The sequence below is a fragment of the Octopus sinensis genome, linkage group LG30 (genome assembly GCF_006345805.1).
Source record: "Octopus sinensis linkage group LG30, ASM634580v1, whole genome shotgun sequence".
In the NCBI taxonomy this organism is placed as follows: Eukaryota; Metazoa; Mollusca; class Cephalopoda; order Octopoda; family Octopodidae; genus Octopus; species Octopus sinensis.
In genome coordinates, this window is record NC_043026.1 from 11,420,214 (window position 1) to 11,439,674 (window position 19,461).

At 36.3% G+C, this 19,461-nt stretch overlaps 2 protein-coding genes and 1 long non-coding RNA gene across 4 annotated transcripts in view; all 3 read right to left on the reverse strand.

The window, feature by feature from the left end:
• Positions 1-1,389: 1,389 nt before the first annotated feature.
• LOC115226624 (histone H4) lies at positions 1,390-3,152 on the reverse strand. Of its 2 annotated transcripts, none has more exons than XM_029797637.2 (2): positions 2,755-3,152; positions 1,390-1,628 (listed from the first exon to the last, which is right to left on the reverse strand). In XM_029797637.2, exon 1 carries the CDS (start codon positions 3,142-3,144, stop codon positions 2,833-2,835), a length of 312 nt encoding a protein of 103 aa, XP_029653497.1. In that variant the 5' UTR covers positions 3,145-3,152; the 3' UTR covers positions 1,390-1,628; positions 2,755-2,832. The 2 variants fall into 2 exon arrangements, with proteins under 2 accessions (XP_029653497.1, XP_036371367.1); XM_036515474.1 differs by having other exon boundaries at positions 1,392-1,602.
• A 1,852-nt stretch (positions 3,153-5,004) lies between these two features.
• Positions 5,005-13,469, reverse strand: LOC115226411 (endothelial zinc finger protein induced by tumor necrosis factor alpha-like). Its single transcript, XM_029797409.1, has 4 exons — positions 13,310-13,469; positions 11,954-12,037; positions 10,703-10,861; positions 5,005-5,120 (listed from the first exon to the last, which is right to left on the reverse strand). The coding sequence occupies exons 1-4, from the start codon at positions 13,467-13,469 to the stop codon at positions 5,005-5,007; spliced, it is 519 nt and encodes a 172-aa protein (XP_029653269.1).
• A 5,738-nt stretch (positions 13,470-19,207) lies between these two features.
• The window catches only part of LOC118768628, a 6,649-nt gene continuing 6,395 nt past the window's right edge, over positions 19,208-19,461 (reverse strand). The window contains exon 2 of the long non-coding RNA XR_005004412.1: positions 19,208-19,461. This exon is cut by the window's right edge and continues 233 nt beyond it. This is a non-coding gene — a long non-coding RNA (uncharacterized LOC118768628).

Consider the following 19,461-nt stretch of genomic DNA (forward strand, 5'->3'; position numbering starts at 1 on the left):
ACAGAAGCACTTCACTTACACAACATACTGTCTGTCTCCCACACCCCATCAAACACACACACACATGTACATCAATGCTTCATATGCACGGTAACTTCAAAAGAACTTCACTCGTCATAAAATCGCTTTCTCTTAGTCTCTTTCGCTCTCATTGCTTCAAAAGTTCCCGCGAGCCCATATGTAAAAAAGAAAATTTTTTACGGAAATCGACAGAAAGGTCTACTAGAGACAAAAGATTGCCAACAGCTATTTCCGTTTGACGTAATTTTTCAACGCATAACGAAAGAATACCGAGGTGGTCGTGGGATGTGCTTGTAATAGCTAAGGTCTCCCTAAACACCCTATCGTCTGAAAATGTAATTTTGTAAACAAATGGTTTTAAGTGCGCAGTGCCAATAAAGTCTAGTGGAAGGGTGAAAATTAATTTTTCAAAATATTTGTTCATGAACATGCTATCATTTGAACTCCGTGAGAATCAATTTGTGGGCGTATTTTATATTTGTTTTTTTTCCTTGTAAATAACTGCTACTGTTTGCCATTGGTGAGGTTGAAAGGTCAATAATGTAAACATGAGTGCCTTATCCATGTACATTTAGGACGATCCCACATATTAAAATAGCCTTCAGCTGCACTTATGCAGAACTCTTTGGGAGTAATATTGATTTTCGCAAAAACATACAACCCGATATCCAAATCATTAAACCATCGGGTTTCGGGCGACCACGCATAGTGTTAAACCAGGTCAAAAAAACAACTTCCTCTGAACGAATATGAAAAAAAAAAAAAGCGCGCACGCGGTGGGGGAGAGGCCTCGGAAAATTCACATCGGGAAGTTCCGAAAGCGTCTGAGGGGCTGACCCGGGCACCAAAACAAAAAAAAATAGTGTAATATGTGTAAAACAACTTGCTCTAAACGAATATGATGATAAAAAATGCGCGCTCGCGAAAGAGGGGTGGGGGAGAGGCCTCGGAAATTTCACATCTTCAGTCCACGGCCTTTTAAACTAAGAAAAAAATAGTGTAATTGGTGTAAAACTACTTGTTCTAAACGATTATCAAGAACACACATGAATCATAAACTCTATTTTTGTACGTATTTCGCAACAAAAAAGAGAAATTCTGGAAAAAGTGAAGAAATTTTAAAGTTAAAGAAAACATTCCTTATGAGATAACTTAATTTCACTTGTTAGTACCATGTTTTTCTACAAGATCTTTTCAAGAAATACAGTTACATAAACACACTTAGGTCATATTTCTTTATTACCCACAAGGGGCTAACGAAGAGGGGGACAATACATCATGATTTGGGGTCATGAGACACAGATGAAATTTACATATAAATGATCTTTAAAAATTATTACATGAGATTGAAAACAAAAATCGAAGAAATCGAATGATACACAAATTTTTACAGCACAACATAAAAACGACACATGAAGTGGGAACACCGGGATTGCCGACCCCACGAGCCCTGTTTTTCCCACCGAAACTCGGCAGCCAACTTACGGCGAAACATTCTTTGATTGGTTTATTTATAATCCTTCCGAGTGAATATGCAAATATCGCAGTTAATCTTTCTCTTGCTGTCAACTAATAGATGACCTGCTGGTAATTGAAATGAAAATATTCTGAAATTAGAGCAAGACATATGCAAATTGTTAGGCTTTTTGGAAAATTATGATTAATATAGGCGCAGGAGTGGCTGTGTGGTAAGTAGCTTGCCTACCAACCACATGGTTCAGTCCCACTGCGTGGCACCTTGGGCAAGTGTCTTCTGCTATAGCCCCGACCCGACCAAAGCCTTGAGTGGACTTGGTAGACGGAAACTGAAAGAAGCCCGTCGTATATATGTATATATATATATATATATGTGCGTGTACGTAAGTCCCGGGGTCGAGTTGCTCGACTAAAGGCGGTGCTCTAGCATGGCCGCAGTCAACTGACTGAAACAAGTAAAATGTTACTTTGTTATTCTAGACTCAGGGAGGAACGACCAAATTTATCTCACTACCTATTTTTCCACTGAACAAATTTTAAAACACTTGACATTTGTTTGATAGATAGATACCCGAGAATTTTAAGAGGGTACATTACAAACGTACATTTATATTATTCTTTAAAAAAATTGATCTGCTTACTTTTTATTTTATTGTTTTTACTGGAACTTAAATACAATCATACAGTATAGTATAACCTATTGTAGCCGACTAAATAAACAACTGACTGCAATCTTGCTACGCTAGTAAATCTGTAAAATACCCAACGGATGCTTATCTGAAATGGAGAAAATACTTAAACTTTATCAAGCCGAATAAAATTCGGTAAAAACGACTAAGCAAAGAGAAAGATGAGTTGTTTTACACTATCACAATTTTTTAATTTTTGTTTGGTGCCCGGATCAGCCCCTCAGACGCTTTCCCGAGGCCTCTCCCCCACTCCCCTTTCGCGTGCGCGCATTTTTTTTTCATATCCGTTTAGAAGTTGTTTTACGCCTATTACACAATCTTTTTATTTTGACCGGGTTTAACCGAAAGATCGTGGGTCCGCTCGTAAACAAAAGCAAAACAAGAAAGGGTCTAACCCTGAGGTTAAAATGGAAAATCGAAGAAAAAAATGCAAAAGGCAAAACTTTGGAAAAGCTGCAAACTGATATCTGTGAAACAAACGAAAAAGATTGAGAAACTCAAGGAAGAAACCGAAGCAGATATTCAAACTAAATCTACTTAAGCATATCGAAAAGGTGAGGTGGCTTACATTAAGATATGAGTGGCCCTGAAAAGGGCCGGGTTTTGTCGCTACTCACGACCTCGAAGTTAGAAAAACTTCACCAGTTTAACCTCCGAATCCGTACAGAGTTCTGCCTTGTCTCTTGAGAGCATAGACCACATCCATAGCGGTGACGGTCTTCCTCTTGGCATGCTCGGTGTAGGTGACAGCATCACGAATGACGTTCTCCAAGAACACCTTCAACACACCACGGGTCTCTTCGTAGATCAAACCAGAGATACGTTTCACACCACCTCGACGAGCCAGACGACGGATGGCCGGTTTGGTAATACCCTGGATGTTATCTCTCAACACCTTCCTGTGACGCTTGGCGCCTCCTTTTCCCAAACCTTTTCCTCCTTTACCACGTCCAGACATTTTTCAGATATATAGTTACTTACAAGCAAAAATGCATTAACGGATAGACTCTGTAGCAAGTATTTATACAAAGCACGCAGACGTAGCAGAAAACACCCCAACTTAGAAATCACGTGTTTGAATCAGCGAATCATAGCAATGCGTTCGGCAGCTGCTGTTTGGTGCTTCGTCTTTGTGTTCTGAGAGAATGTGTTGGCGCTTAATTTTGTTTGTAGATAAAAAGTTTAGCCCGCCGCTGCAGTGTATATAAAGCGTAGCAGCTTTCGGCGCATTATAGCGATTGTATTGACATCAGAATGGCTCGTACAAAGCAGACAGCACGTAAATCTACCGGAGGAAAGGCTCCTCGTAAACAGCTTGCCACTAAGGCTGCCAGGAAGAGTGCCCCAGCAACTGGCGGTGTGAAGAAACCCCATCGTTACAGGCCTGGTACCGTAGCTCTGCGAGAGATCAGACGTTACCAGAAATCCACTGAACTTCTTATCAGAAAACTTCCCTTCCAACGTCTCGTTCGTGAGATCGCTCAGGATTTCAAGACTGATCTTCGTTTCCAGAGCTCTGCCGTAATGGCTTTACAGGAGGCCAGCGAGGCTTACTTGGTCGGTCTTTTCGAGGATACCAACTTGTGCGCTATCCACGCCAAGAGAGTGACCATCATGCCCAAGGACATCCAGCTTGCCCGCCGTATTCGTGGTGAGAGAGCCTAAATTGAAAATAATGAAGCTAATGCTTTATCCCAACGGCCCTTTTCAGGGCCTCTAAATTTTTTCGTAAAGTTCTGCTAACCCTTAAGATAGTGTTATGTTTCGTGTTTTCGTGTCGTGAATTGTTTATTCGAAATAAGATCGATATATTCTTTTCCTGAGGCTGAGGATGGCGATTTAAGCATTGGACTTATTCGTTCCGCCAAGTGTAATTCTAAATTAAACTTATTCATTCCTCTAAGTGTAATTTTAAATAGGGCTCGGCAATTTCGGTGATAGTATGTCCGGCACGGTTTTGTTTTCCCGAATCGCTCGTTTGTATTTTGTATTTGTATCTATACGGATCTTGCATCACAAATAAACCGCGATGATCGTTAGTTTCAGTCTTGAGATATTTAGATTTCGAAGCTTTCGTTGCGAGTGAATCGGAACGAATTGTCCGTTGGATCAGGTTCCATTTTTTAGTAGTTTCGGGAAATCAAAAGTTGACTGGCACTCGCATTTCATACTAACGCATAACGTCTGCAGAGTAGTCTAAATTGTGATGTATGCGCTTTCGATTTCACTGTAAATAGTTCCATTTCATCCACATGAACCCTAATCGTTGTATTGTCCCCATCTATGTAGACCCTTATGGGTAATAAAGAAATAGCATCCGATCTGAAAGGTATTTATTTGAAGAATACTTACGGACTGCCCGTTTTGGAAAATCTTACTCCCCTGTTGTGGTGAGAGCTTAAATGAAAATAAGGCCACTAGCCCTTTTCAGGGCTTCGAAATTTATTTTCATCGCTACTTCGTGTACAAAGGGCTTTTTTTTTTTATATCGCACCTCATTGAAAAGTTTATTTTACGGACTCTTACGTTTTAGATGTCGGAGGTGGCAAATGCGAAGTTTTTTTTCAAATTTCACTCCTTAATTTAGAATTTTGGCTTTGTTTACCTTAGATCCCTGGATCTACATCATATTAACGATAAAGTTAAATATTAGGCTATCTAAAGAATGCCTAAATTTTCCATTCGGTAGTGCGATGAGAAAGAATATTTTTAGTGTTGACATCACACTTCCGTAAATGAGAGAGCATCTTAGAAACAATGTGTATTGTTTCTTGTGAATTAATCTCTTCGAAAGAAATAAAATTTGTACAGTTTTAGATTACGAAACGACATAATTTATAGTTGGTGATTTGTTCTCTAAACTGGCGGGATGATCTGTTTGTAGTCTTCTCGCTGTGCTGATACCAGCCAAGTCAACAGCTAACCACATTATACCTACATGTAAGCGAAAGGACACAATATAATATAATATATCCCTAAATATCCATGAATAGACTGGATGTAACAGTGCTTGGCCAGGAGTTTGCTCGATCCGGTTTGACTAGGAGTAGGGGAGGATTCACAACCAGCTGGAGGAAGGACATTATTACTGCAGTTTTTGTATTAATCTGCAATAAATTTTTAGTCTATCTATAAATTGTGTAGATCCATCAATATTTTAGAACAGGACAAGACCTCGAATTCATAGAATTGTCAAAGCAGACACAAATATTTTTGATTTTCCAGAATAAATTGTCAACCGTTTTTACTTCTGAGTTATCTCCCTTATACTGTTATCGCGACAATAAAATCTAAGTTCGTTGACGATTCATAGCCGGGTGGTTACGTTTGCTTTTTGGGGGGGGTTTGTATACTATATAAGTATTATTTGAATATCGAAAAGCTTTCACAAATAAACCGATGTGTGCGCTTCCGCATCCGATTTGGAAGTTATTTATTTGTAGGAGACCTATTTAAGAATATTCAATTTTATGCAGGACTGGGAGCTTAAATGAAATTAACGAAACCACTAGCCCTTTTCAGGGCCTCGATATCTATTTCCAAAGTTACTTTGTGTACACCGGGCATTTTTTTTTTTTTTTTTTAATATCGTAACTCCTTTAGAAGTGTATTTTTCGGATTCCTACGTTTTAGATGGAGATTACGAATATGCGAAGGGAAAATCAGCTTTTCAAATTTCACCCCTTTCCCACTCGAATAAAAAAATTTGGCTTTGTTTACCTTAAAGAGATCTCAGCGAATTGACCAACATGCAAATCGAAATCTCTCTCTATATATAAAGCTGAAGTTGTCTGTGTGTGTATGGCAGGTTTGGTAGCCTTCAACTAACACTATCTCCTCCGAGACCCTGCGGCGCAAGTTGACCAAAATTGAGAGTATGATAGAAGGCTTACTCTTCCTTCCGTAGAAGAAAAAATTCAAATCGGACCATGTTTACATCAAAAAGGTGCTTTTTTCTATGAAAATCCCTATTTTTTACTGCTGTGTTGCCATTTTTCGGTGTATTTCAACCGGGAAAATGTTCACTTAAAGAGAATAACAAGCTACATAATGCAAAATTTTTACTTTTCAAAAATTCCAATTCTAAAGGGTCGAAACAAACCCGAGCAACGCCCGGCGATACTGCTAGTTAGTTATAAAGCGGAAAGAAATTGTTTTTTACTTGTTTGCCTTAAATAATTGTAAATGTGAATTAGATATAGATCATTTTACGAGAAACGAACGTTAATGCCATGTTGGCATAACTACAGATTTTTGTCCCCACCCTAAATTTGGATGATCATAGCTTTCAGAAAAATGGATGTTTTCTAATGAAATTTCCTACGAATATACAAGAATATTGATGATGCATACAATTCTTAGATGCCAATATCATTTGTTATTCCTTTTCCACTGTGAACTGTATGGATGACTTTATTGAGTTCACATGATCTAACAGCACTTGGACATCTTCCTGGTGGGGACAGAGTATAAAGGTGTATTGTGACCTTTAAATAATAATGTGTGTGTGAGCTTATGTATTTCTCTCTAACCTCTTCCACTATTACTTGCTAACTAGTGCTGGTTTGTTTATGTCCCCATAACCTAGCACTTCAGCAAAAGTGATGAAGAATAGCCTAATAAAAGGCACAGGTTCTGGGGTAGATTCATTCAAGTAAATAAAACCCTTTAACCCTTTCGTTACTGTATATATTTTGAGATGCTCTGTGTTTCTTTCAATTATTTTAAATATAACAAAGAACTTAGTAAAATAACTTAGTTATCATTAAGCTAGTGTTAGGAACATAAATTGTGACTAAGGTTTGGTGGAAGATTTAAATTCAAAACTTATGAAAACAAGACATTTTACCACAGAGCCAGGTTAGTAACAAAAGGGTTAAGGCTGGGCTTCAACATTAGTCCTATTTCAATGATTTAAATTTTTTAAAATTTGTACTTCAATAACAATGGCACAGAAAAAAAATTCAAACAATTTTTTTTTAAATATTACAAATTTTATTAAATTGTTTTTTGGCTTTGGTAATTTGTCATTTATAAAAAAACATCTTTTAATATAGCTATTTACTGCTTGTTTTTTTTCTATCCTTCTCCTTCTGATCATCACGTCTGAATGTGGCAAGGAAGACACCAAACTTTATCACAAGAGTCTACATGACAAACTACAAGACATCACCAAGTTGACAACGGTTTGTCAGCCTGTTGTTGAGCACAGGAGATTTGTGCTGTGCTCAAAATGTATCTCACAAACGATATCAGATTTCTTTCACTTCAGACTGCTCGACTCTGATATACTGTACAGCTTTCTGTCTGGTATCATTTCATTTATCTACATCTGCATTTTCAGCCTTAGTCTTGGGGACTTTATTGAAATTTTAAAGTAATTAAAGTAATTTTTCTAAGATTTAGTATATTGTAAGCTTTTTGAAAAATAGATAACTTTGTTTCAATTTGTCTTATTTAACCCTCTTGTTACCATATTTGTTGAGATGCTCTGTGTTTCTTTCAATTCCTTTAAATATAACAAAGAATTTAGTAAAATAACTTAGTTATCATTCAGCTAGTGTTAGGAACATAAATTGTGACTAAGGTTTGGTGGAAGAATTTAATTCAAAACTTATGAAAACAAGACATTTGTACTAAAGAGCCAGAGGTGGTTTCAGCCGGGTTGATATCAAAAGGGTTAAGAATTGTTTCTCTATTATATATTTTAACCCTCTTGTTACCATATTTCTGTTGAGATGCTCCGTGTTTCTTTCAATTATTTTAAATATAACAAAGAATTTAGTAAAATAACTCAGTTATAGATTTTTAATTCAAAACTTATGAAAACAAGACATTTGTACTACAGAGCCAGAGGTGGTTTCAGCCAGGTTGGTATCAAAAGGGTTAAGAATTGTTTCTCTATTATATATTTTAACCCTTTTGTTACCATATTTCTGTTGAGATGCTCCGTGTTTCTTTCAATTCCTTTAAATACTCTTTACTCTTTTACTTGTTTCAGTCATTTGACTGCAGCCATGCTGGAGCACCACCTTTTAGTACTTATTCTATCGGTCTCTTTTTGCCGAACCGCTAAGTGACGGGGACGTAAACACACCAGCATCGGTTGTCAAGCAATGCTAGGGGGACAAACACAGACACACAAACACACACATATATACGACAGGCTTCTTTCAGTTTCCGTCTACCAAATCCACTCACAAGGCATTGGTCGGCCCGGGGCTATAGCAGAAGACACTTGCCCAAGATGCCACGCAGTGGGACTGAACCAGCAACCGTGTGGTTGGTTAGCAAGCTACTTACCACACAGCCACTCCTGCGCCTATATAACAAAGAATTTAGTAAAATAACTTAGTTATCATTGAGCTAGTGTTAGGAACATAAATTGTGACTAAGGTTTGGTGGAAGAATTTAATTCAAAACTTATGAAAACAAGACATTTGTACTACAGAGCCAGAGGTGGTTTCAACCAGGTTGGTATCAAAAGGGTTAAGAATTGTTTATTATATATTTTAACCCTTTCGTTACTGTATTTCTGTTGAGATGCTCTGTGTTTCTTTCAATTACTTTAAATATAACAAAGAATTTAGTAAAATAACTTAGTTATCATTCAGCTACTGTCAGGAACATAAATTGTGACTAAGGTTTGGTGGATGATTTTAATTCAAAACTTATGAAAACAAGACATTTGGTTTGGTGGTATATTTTAATGAAAAACTTATGGAAACAAGACATTTGTACTACAGAGCCAGAGCCGGTTTTGGCCGGGTTGGTAACAAAAGGGTTAAAAAGTGGACTAGTAAGAGAAATGCTGGCACAGGAGTGAGAATCTTAATAAACTGATGCTAGAAAAGTTCAGGGTAAGAAGTAGAACCGAAATAATATGACAGCTAAAGTTGGTATCCTCTCATGTGTATATGTAACTGAGACTGTTCCCAATGGCTTATGTTCTGTCTTAGATTTTCAGTATTTTGGGGAAGATCAGGTTGGCGTCATTCAAAGGCTAAAACACTGCAAACGCATTGTGACCAGCGATGTGTAACAATATCTGATGGTCTGGTCGGTCACGTGATATGAATAACTACACATTTTGTTAATTGCATCTTTTGAGGGAAAGACCTTCCACAGATAACACACTGATATGGTTTCTTTCTTGTATGAGTAAATGTGTTTTTACTTAAGTGACCATTTTGAGAGAATGATTTACCACAGATATCACTTGTTTCAGTCAGTTGACTGCGGCCATGCTGGAGCACCGCCTTTAGTCGAGCAACTCGACCCCGGGACTTATTCTTTGTAAGCCCAGTACTTATTCTATCGGTCTCTTTTGCCAAACCGCTAAGTGACGGGGACATAAACACACCAGCATCGGTTGTCAAGCAATGCTAGGGGGACAAACACAGACACACAAACACACACACGCGTGGTTGGCGTTAGGAAGGGCATCCAGCCGTAGAAACACTGCCAGATTTGACTGGGCCTGATGAAGCCTTCTGGCTTCACAGACCCCAGTAGAACCGTCCAACCCATGCTAGCATGGAAAACGGACGCTAAACGATGATGATGATGATGATGATGATGATCACAGAGGTACGGCTTCGTCGTCCTATGATTTTGTTTCTGTTCAGCAAAATAATCAATTTGAGAGAATGATTTACAACAAATTTCAGTAATAGGCGGAGGAGTGGCTGTGTGGTAAGTAGCTTGCCTACCAACCACATGGTTCCGGGTTCAGTCCCACTGCGTGGCACCTTGGGCGTGTGTCTTCTACAATAGCCTCGGGCCGACCAGAGCCTTGTGAGTGGATTTGGTAGACGGAAACTGAAAGAAGCCTGTCGTATATCTATATATATATATGTGTGTGTGTGTGTGTTTGTGTTTGTCCCCCTAGCATTGCTTGACAACCGATGCTGGTGTGTTTACATCCCCGTCACTTAGCGGTTTGGCAAAAGAGATCGATAGAATAAGTACTGGGGTTACAAAGAATAAGTCCCGGGGTCGAGTTGCTCGACTAAAGGCGGTGCTCCAGCATGGCCGCAGTCAACTGACTGAAACAAGTAAAAAGAGTAACATAGTTTCTGTCCATTATGAATATGTTTGTGTTTAGTTAAATGACTACTTTGAGAGAATGATTTACCACAAATATTACAGCAATATGATTTCTCTCCAGTATGAATACGTTTGTGTTTAGTTAAATCGTCATTATCACAGAAAGATTTACGACAAATATTAGTGATATGGTTTCTCTCCTTTGTGAATATGAATACGTTTGTGTATCTCAGAATAACTTTTTCGAGAGAATGATTTACCACAGATATCACAGTGGTATGGCTTCTCTCCTGTATGACATCTTTTGTGAACAGTCAAACTATCGGTTCGAGGAAATGATTTACCACAGATATCACAACAATACGGTTTCTCTCCTGTGTGAATGCGTTTGTGTCTCTCACACTGATATCTTTGAGAGAATGATTTACCACAGATTTCACAATGATATGGACTCTCTCCTGTATGACTTTGTTTGTGTACAGTCAAATGTTCATTTCGAGAGAATGATTTACCACAGATATCACAGCAATACGGTTTGTCTCCAGTATGAATACATATGTGTTTAGTTAATTCACCATTATCGCTGAAAGATTTACCACAGATATCACAATGGTATGGATTCTCTCCTGGGTGAATACGTTTGTGTTTATCAAAGTTGCTTCTTTGAGCGAATGATTTACCACAGATATCGCACTGATATGGTTTCTCCCCTGTATGAATACGTTCGTGTTTGGTTAAAGTGCCACTTTGAGAGAATGATTTACCACAGACGTCACAATGATATGGCTTCTCTCCTGTATGTATACGTCTATGTTGAATTAATATGCTACCTGCAGAAAATGAGTTACCACAAATATCACAGTGAAATGGTTTCTCTCCTGTATGACTTTGTTTGTGTCTCTCAGACTGATATCTTTGAGAGAATGATTTACCACATATATCACAGTGATATGGTTTTTCTCCAGTATGAATGTGTTTGTGTACAGTCAAATATTCATTTCGAGAGAATGATTTACCACAGATATCACAGTGATATGGTTTCTCTCCTGTGTGAATGCGTTTGTGTCTCTCAGACTGACATCTTTGAGAGAATGATTTACCACAGATATCACAGTGATGTGGTTTCTCTCCTGTGTGAATGCGTTTGTGTCTCTCAGACTGATATCTTTGAGAGAATGATTTACCACAGATATCACAGTGATATGGTTTTTCTCCTGTATGACTTTGTTTGTGTACAGCCAAATGTACATTTCGAGAGAATGATTTACCACAGATATCACAGCGATATGGTTTTTCTCCTGTATGAATACGCTTATGTGTATTTAAATCATACTTTTGACGGAATGATTTACCACAGACATCACAGTGATATGGCTTCTCTCCTGTGTGAATGTGTTTGTGTACAGTTAAAGCATATATTCGCGAAAATGATTTATCACAGATATCACAATGATATGGTTTTTCCCCTGTATGAACACGTTTGTGAATAGTTAAAGAATTTCCTTTAGAGAATGATTTACCACAGATTTCACAGCGATATGGTTTCTCCCCTGTATGACTTCTTTTGTGTACAGTTAAGGAAGAACTTTGATGAAATGATTTACCACAAATATCACAGTGATATGATGTCTCTCTTTTGTGAATACATTTGTGGTTATTAAAGTGACTTTTATGAGCGAATGATTTATCACAGGTATTACAGTGATATGGCTTCTCACCTGTATGAATCCGTTTGTGTACAATTAAACCATCAATTTGATGAAATGATTTACCACAGATATCACAACAATATGGTCTCTCACCTGTATGATATCTTTTGTGTATAGATAAGCCATCAATTCGACAAAATGATTTACCACAGATATCACAATGATATGGCTTCTCACCTGTATGAATACGTTTGTGTTGGGTTAAAACATAACTTCGAGAGAATGATATACCACAGATATCACAGTGATATGGCTTCTCTCCTGTGTGAATACGTCTATGCAGTGTTAAGAGATCCTTTCTTGAGAATGATATACCACAAATATCACACTGATATGGTTTTTCACCTGTATGGCTCCTTTTGTGTACAGTTAAGCCATCATTTCGAACAAATGATTTACCACAGATATCACAGTGATATGGTTTTTCTCCAGTATGAATACATATGTGTTTAGTTAAATCACCATCATCGCTGAAAGATTTACCACAGGTAACACACTGATATGGTTTCTCTCCTGGGTGAATACATTTGTGTCTATCAAAGGGACTTCTTTGAGCGAATGATTTACCACAGATATCGCACTGATATGGTTTCTCTCCTGTATGAATACGTTTGTGTACAGTTAGGCCATCAAATCGATGAAATGAATTACCGCAGATATCACAACAATATGGTTTCTCTCCTGTATGAATACGTTTGTGTTTGGTTAAAACATAACTTTGAGAGAATGATTTACCACAGATATCACAGTGATATGGCTTCTCTCCTGTATGAATATGTTTATGGAGGGTTAAGAAATATTTTGTTGAGAATGATTTACCACAGATATCACAGTGATATGGTTTTTCTCCTGTGTGAATGCGTTTGTGTACAGTTAATTGACGTGTTTGAGAGAATGATTTACCACAGACGTCACAATGATATGGCTTCTCTCCTGTATGAATACGTCTATGTTTAATTAATATGCCACCTGCAGAAAATGATTTACCACAAATATCACAGTGAAATGGTTTCTCACCTGTATGACTTCGTTTGTGATCAGTAAGGTGATTACTTCGAGAGAACGATTTACCACAGATATCACAGTGATGTGGCTTCTCTCCTGTATGAATACGTTTATGGAGGGTTAAGAAATATTTTGTTGAGAATGATTTACGACAGATATCGCACTGATATGGTTTCTCCCTTGTATGAATACGTTCGTGTTTGGTTAAAGTGCCACTCTGAGAGAATGATTTACCACAGATATCACAGTGATATGGTTTTTCTCCTGTATGGCTTCGTTTGTGTACAACTAAGTAGCCACTTTGAGTGAATGATTTACCACAAATATTACAGCAATATGGTTTCTCTCCAGTATGAATACGTTTGTGTTTGCTTAAAGCACCACTTTGAGAAAACGATTTACCACAGATATCACAGTGATAGGATGGTTTCAGTTTCTCTTCCTTTATATCACTGGAAAAACCAATGCTTCCAATCTGTAATTTAGATTCAAACTTATTCTCACATAATTCATTTTCCATCATTGTTCTTTCCTCACTACAATTTCCAGGTGTTTATCTTCTTCACTTTTATATATTTTATTGCTAATAAATATTTATACTACTGTGATCTTTGCTGATATATCATGGACGTTGCAAATCCCTCTATAAATCCACTGAAGTTCTTTTCAGATGCAAAATAATCTTGGACACATTCCAGACAGTCAAGAATGCAGTTTTTGTTATCAATCTGAGTTCAGGAGAAAATGTTTGGCTGTAATATTCCAAAGATTTATATAAGCAGAGTTATATGTGTTCTGCATAAGATTTTCTTTTGAGTCTTTAAACAAGGATATTGATGATGTATACCATTCTTAGATGCCAATGTCATTTGTTATTCTGAAACAGTAGAGAAAAAAACAGAATAAGATATAGCAGACACTTAAAATAAAGCAATAGAAATTCTAGAATATTTTTTATATTATAATTGAACTGTTTCCCTCTATTTTCAAGATGTAGATAAATAAATGAGTGTGTGGTAACGAAATTTATTTTCTAACCATGTGGTCTTGATTTCAATCCCTCTTTGTGCAACTCACTTCTGCTTTGGGCAACAAGTTAACCAAAGCCTTGTGTGTGGATTTGGTAAACAGCATCAGTGTGGAAACTTATGTGTATGTATGTTTATATATGTGTGTGTGTATGTACATACATCATACATATATATATATCTATATATATAAAACTCAACGTGTATCTGTGTGTTTAACTTCCCGGCACAACTCCTCCCAGCCAACAAATCGTAGAACCACCAAAAATGGGTCACTTAAAGTTTAGGCGAATGAAAATTGAACTGTGCTATTTCTGTTCCGAAATTCATCTCGCAAGTGCAAAAATCGATAATGTGTTTGTTTAGGCCTTATCCCATGCATTGAATAGTGAACTTTACTCAGTCAGCTGTTTGACGTGAACTGTGTTCATCACGCGTAAATTGCATGAAAAATAAAAAATCAAGAAATAAAAACGAATCGCCGTAAACATTGTAGAACTTCGGCAAAGGAATGAATTTTCGGGATGTAGCCTGGAGGGTTTTTTCATATTAATATATATATATACATATATATATATAATTATAATAAAGGGTTAATTGCAACAAGTTGCTTACACCACATACCGAAAATATTAGAAATAGCAGCCAAATAGGTTACCATAATTATATATAATCCTTACCGAATATGCTCATTTCCATACCGAAAAAACTACTAGGTGAAATTTATTGATTTTATTAAATTAATTATATTTCACCCTTTATGTATATATATATATATATATATATATATATATATATATATATATATATTTGAGGGTATGATAGAAGAAGGCTAACTCTTCCTTCCGTAGAAGAAAAAATTCAAATCGGACCATTTTAACACCAAAAATTATTTACATCAAAAAGTTGCCTTTTTTCTATGAAAATCCCAATTTTTTTACGATGTTTTGACTCCTGTGTCGCCATTTTTCGTTGTTTTTCACTTAAAGAGAATAACAAGCTACATACTGCCGAAGTTTTACTTTTCAAAAATTCCAATTCTAAAGAGTCTAAACAAACCGCAATGCCGGGCGATACTGCTAGTATATATATATATATATATATATATATAGAGAGAGAGAGAGAGAGAGAGAGAGATGAGAAAGTTGGTTTGTGAAAACACGTGGTTGAATATATAGAAAATAGTAAAAAACTACAAAAGGCTTGTTTTAAAATATATATTTTTTAACCTTTTAAAACAAGCCTTCTGTAGTTTTTACTATTTTCTATATATATATATATATACTTAATAAAAAGGGTTCAGCAAAGATTTGCTTTACCACACCGAAGTTTAGAAATAGCAGCCAAATATCTTCTACTTTAAAAAGGGACTCCTTTTAAAGTAAAAAAAATAGCTAAGATTTTTGGCTGCTATTTCTAAACTTCGGTATGTGATAAAGCAAATCTTTGCTGAACCCTTTTTATTAAGTATTACTTAAGTTTACCGTGAAACGGTCCTTTTTTCATACCGATTTCTACTTGGTGGAATTATTGATTACTGCTTAATTAATTAATTTTACCCTTTGTTATTATTGATATATATATATATATATATATATTTAAAAGGGCGATCCCAGTAAAACCAAAGCACTTATTTTGGTTTTACTGGGATCGCCCTTTTAAGTAGAAAGAATAGCCAAAACTTTTTGACTGCTATTTCTAAATTCGGTATGTGGTGAGGCAAATCGTTGCTGAACCCTTAATTAATTAGTATTACTTAAACCTTCCTTGAATGGGTCTTTTACATACCGAACTCTACTTGGCGAAATTAATGATTATTTTTAGATTAATTAATTTCACCCTATATTATTGATAATTATATATATATATATATATATATATATATAATATGCATGCATACACAGGTATTTCAGTACATATAAATTTATAAATAACTAGAAGAGATAGCTGGCATAGCTCATGACACATGGAACTGAACGATTAGACATTTCTTTTATATTTTCTCTAATGAACTGGAATACTTACCGTTTGAATTTCATCAAAATTCCAGATTAAGAATTTTATCGACTAGTCACGACTAGCTAGTGCGGATGCGCGCACCGGGACCATTCTTCTTTAAATAGTACCCTAATAAAATCGTTATACACGCCACCTGAAAGGTATTCGTCCAAAATTTTAGCTTTAAAACATCCAGTTGGCTTATTAAAAAAAAACTGGCGACGATAGTTAAAAGTACATAGTTTTTACACATGAGTTGTTATGTCTAAAGTTGGTGGAGAACAGAATTAATATTATTGTCTGACAAGCAACATCAAACGTTTTACAATAAACATATCCAAATACCTTTACAAAAATATTTCTATTATTATATCTTACCGGTAATGATACATAAATCTGGGTTTATAAATGAAATATCTTCAATTACAATAGACACGTGCTTTCACTGACAGCAAACAATAGAAATTGGCTTTCACACTAGAAATGACAAAACCCGACTAGGAAACAAAAACGAGGGAACGAAATTAGTTTCTATTTATAAGCGCCTACAAAATCATATATGTATTATTTCGAAAACTGTTATTTTGAAATATAAAAACTGTATAAAACTTTACTTAAAATACGAACACAGGGTAATTCTATACATTTTCTCCGCCGACAATATCCGATCGGCTGAGTCGTGTCGGAAGGGACAATAAAACTCAGTGCTATAATTCTGAATATGTTTCTGAAGAACAATGAAATATCGATCTAGCTTCACAGGAGCTCAAAAAAAAAGACGTAAATATCATTCCCATTTTAACTGTTTCTCAAAGTTAAAGAATGTATACAGAAGTTGACTGTCCTAATTTTTAGTTCGTTTCGTTTTATCCATATCGGTGTTTCAAGTGGTGCCGTGAAATTTTAGTCCGAGTTGAATGGACATCACGAAATATACTGATTAGCCACAAGAAAAATAGATTAAAAATAGAAAATACATGGAGAAATACAAATAAGAATTTTAGTCGGCTGTGGGAAAATAATTACTGCTTTTATTGATTCATTGTATAATATAAGTAGTATTAAATATATAGTCCATGATATATATATACCAGGCGGCGAGCTGGCAGAAAAGTTAGCACGCCGGGCGAAATACGTAGCCGTATTTCGTCTGCCGTTACGTTCTGAGTTCAAATTCCGTCGAGGTCGACTTTGCCTTTCATCCTTTCGGCGTTGATTCAATAAGTACCAGTTACGCACTGCGGTCGATGTAATCGACTTAATCCGTGTGTCTGTCCTTGTTTGTCCTCTCTGTGTTTAGCCCCTCGTGGGTAGTAAAGAAATAGCTATATATATATATATATATATATATATATACTTACACCATCCTGTACAAGATGTCGGGCGGGTTATGGACTGACGTGGTCTGAACAGTCAGCTTTACCCCAGAAAGCATAATGATATGGCTTTTACCTTGTTTGAATACGTGTGTGCATAGTTAATTTACTTTTTGCAGAGAATGATTTACAGTGATATCAAAGTGATTTGGTTTCTCCCATTTATAAATACTTTCATGTTTGGTTAAATTGCTACTTAGAGAGATAGATTTACCACAGTTATCACAGTGATATCGTTTTCCACCTGTGTGAATGTTTGTGGTTGGTTAAATTGCTACTTTGAGAGAAAGATTTATCACAGTGATATGGTTTTTCACCTGTGTGAATATGTCTGTGGTTGGTTAAATTTTACTGTGAGAGAATGATTTATCACAGTGATATCATTTTCCACCTGTGTGAATATGTTTGTGGTTGGTTAAATTTTACTGTGAGAGAAAGATTAACCACAGATATCACAGTGATATCGTTTTCCACCTGTGTGAATATGTTTGTGGTTGATTAAATTTTACTGTGAGAGAATGATTTACCACAGATATCACAGTGATATGGTTTTCCACCCGTGTGAATATGTCTGTGGTTGGTTAAATTTTACTGTGAGAGAATGATTTACCAGAGATATCACAGTGATATGGTTTCTCCCAAGTATGAAAACATTTGTGATCAGCTGAATTCTCACTTCCAGAGAATCATTTACCTTAGAAATCACATTGAAATGACTTCTTCCCTGTGTGAATACATTTGTGTTTGGTTAAAGTGCTATGAAGAGAGAATGATTTACCGCAAATATCACATTCAAATGGCTTCTTCCCTGTGTGAATACATGTGTTTGGTTAAAGTGCTATGAAAAGAGAATGATTTACCACAGATATCACAGTGATATGGCTTCTCTCCTGTGTGAATACGTTTGTGATAATTTAAATTCCCACTTTGAGAGAATAGTTTACCACAGATATCACAGTGAAATGGCTTCTCCCCAGTATGAATACGCTTGTGGACAGTTAAACTGCTACTTAGAGAGAATGATGTACCACAGATATCACAGTTAAATGGCTTCTCACCAGTATGAACACGTTTGTGATGAGTTAAATTCCCACTTGCAGAGAATGATTTACCACAGATATCGCAGTGGAATGGCCTCTCTCCAGTATGAATACGCTTGTGAGGTATTAAGGCACTTTGAAAAGAGAATGATATTCCGCAGATATCACAGTGAAACGGTTTCTCCCCTGTATGAATACGCTTGTGAGATATTAAAGCACTTCCAACAGGGAATGATTTACCACAGGTATCGCATTCAAATGGCTTCTCTCCTGTATGAATACGTTTGTGATAAGTTAAACAGCTACTTTGAGAGAATGATTTACCACAGATATCACAGTGATATGGTTTTTCTCCTGTATGAGTAAGTTTGTGTTTAGTCAAGGCAAAATTTATGGAAAATGATTTACCACAGATATCGCAATGATGGGGTTTTTCTCCAGTGTGAACGCGTTTGTGTTGAGTTAATTGACAGGTATGAGAAAACGATATACCACAGATATCACAGTGAAATGGTTTTTCTCCAGTATGGCTTCGTTTGTGTACAACTAAGCAGCCACTTTGAGTGAATGATTTACCACAAATATCACAACAATATGGTTTCTTTCTTGTATGAATACGTTTGTGTTTGTTTAAAGCACCACTTTGAGAGAATGATTTACCACAGATATCACAGTGATATGGCTTCTCTCCTGTATGAATACGTTTATGGAGTGTTAAGAAATATTTTCTTGAGAATGATTTACCACAGATATCACAGTGATGTGGCTTCTCTCCAGTATGAATACGTTTATGTTTACTTAAAGCACCACTTTGAGAAAATGATTTACCACAGATATCACAGTGATAGGATGTTTTCAGTTTCTCTTCCTTTATATCACTGGAAAAACCAATGCTTCCAATCTGTAATTTAGATTCAAACTTATTCTCACATAATTCATTTTCCATCATTGTTCTTTCCTCACTACAATTTCCAGGTGTTTATCTTCTTAACTTTTATATATTTTATTGCTAATAAATATTTATACTACTGTGATCTTTGCTGATATATCATGGACGTTGCAAATCCCTT

What these genes read in the sequence shown, in the direction of transcription:
- LOC115226624 (XM_029797637.2), bottom strand. Translation starts at nt 3,144, where the DNA reads ATGTCTGGACGTGGTAAAGGAGGAAAAGGTTTGGGAAAAGGAGGCGCC.
- LOC115226411 (XM_029797409.1), bottom strand. Translation starts at nt 13,469, where the DNA reads ATGGAAAATGAATTATGTGAGAATAAGTTTGAATCTAAATTACAGATT. An exon ending in TGCTTTAAGCAAACACAAAC is followed by an intron (nt 12,038 to 13,309) that starts GTATTCATACTG and finishes GATATCATACAG; the next exon opens with GTGAGAGACCATATTGTTGT. An exon ending in ACACAAACGGATTCATACAG is followed by an intron (nt 10,862 to 11,953) that starts GTGAGAAGCCAT and finishes GTATTCACCCAG; the next exon opens with GAGAGAATCCATACCATTGT.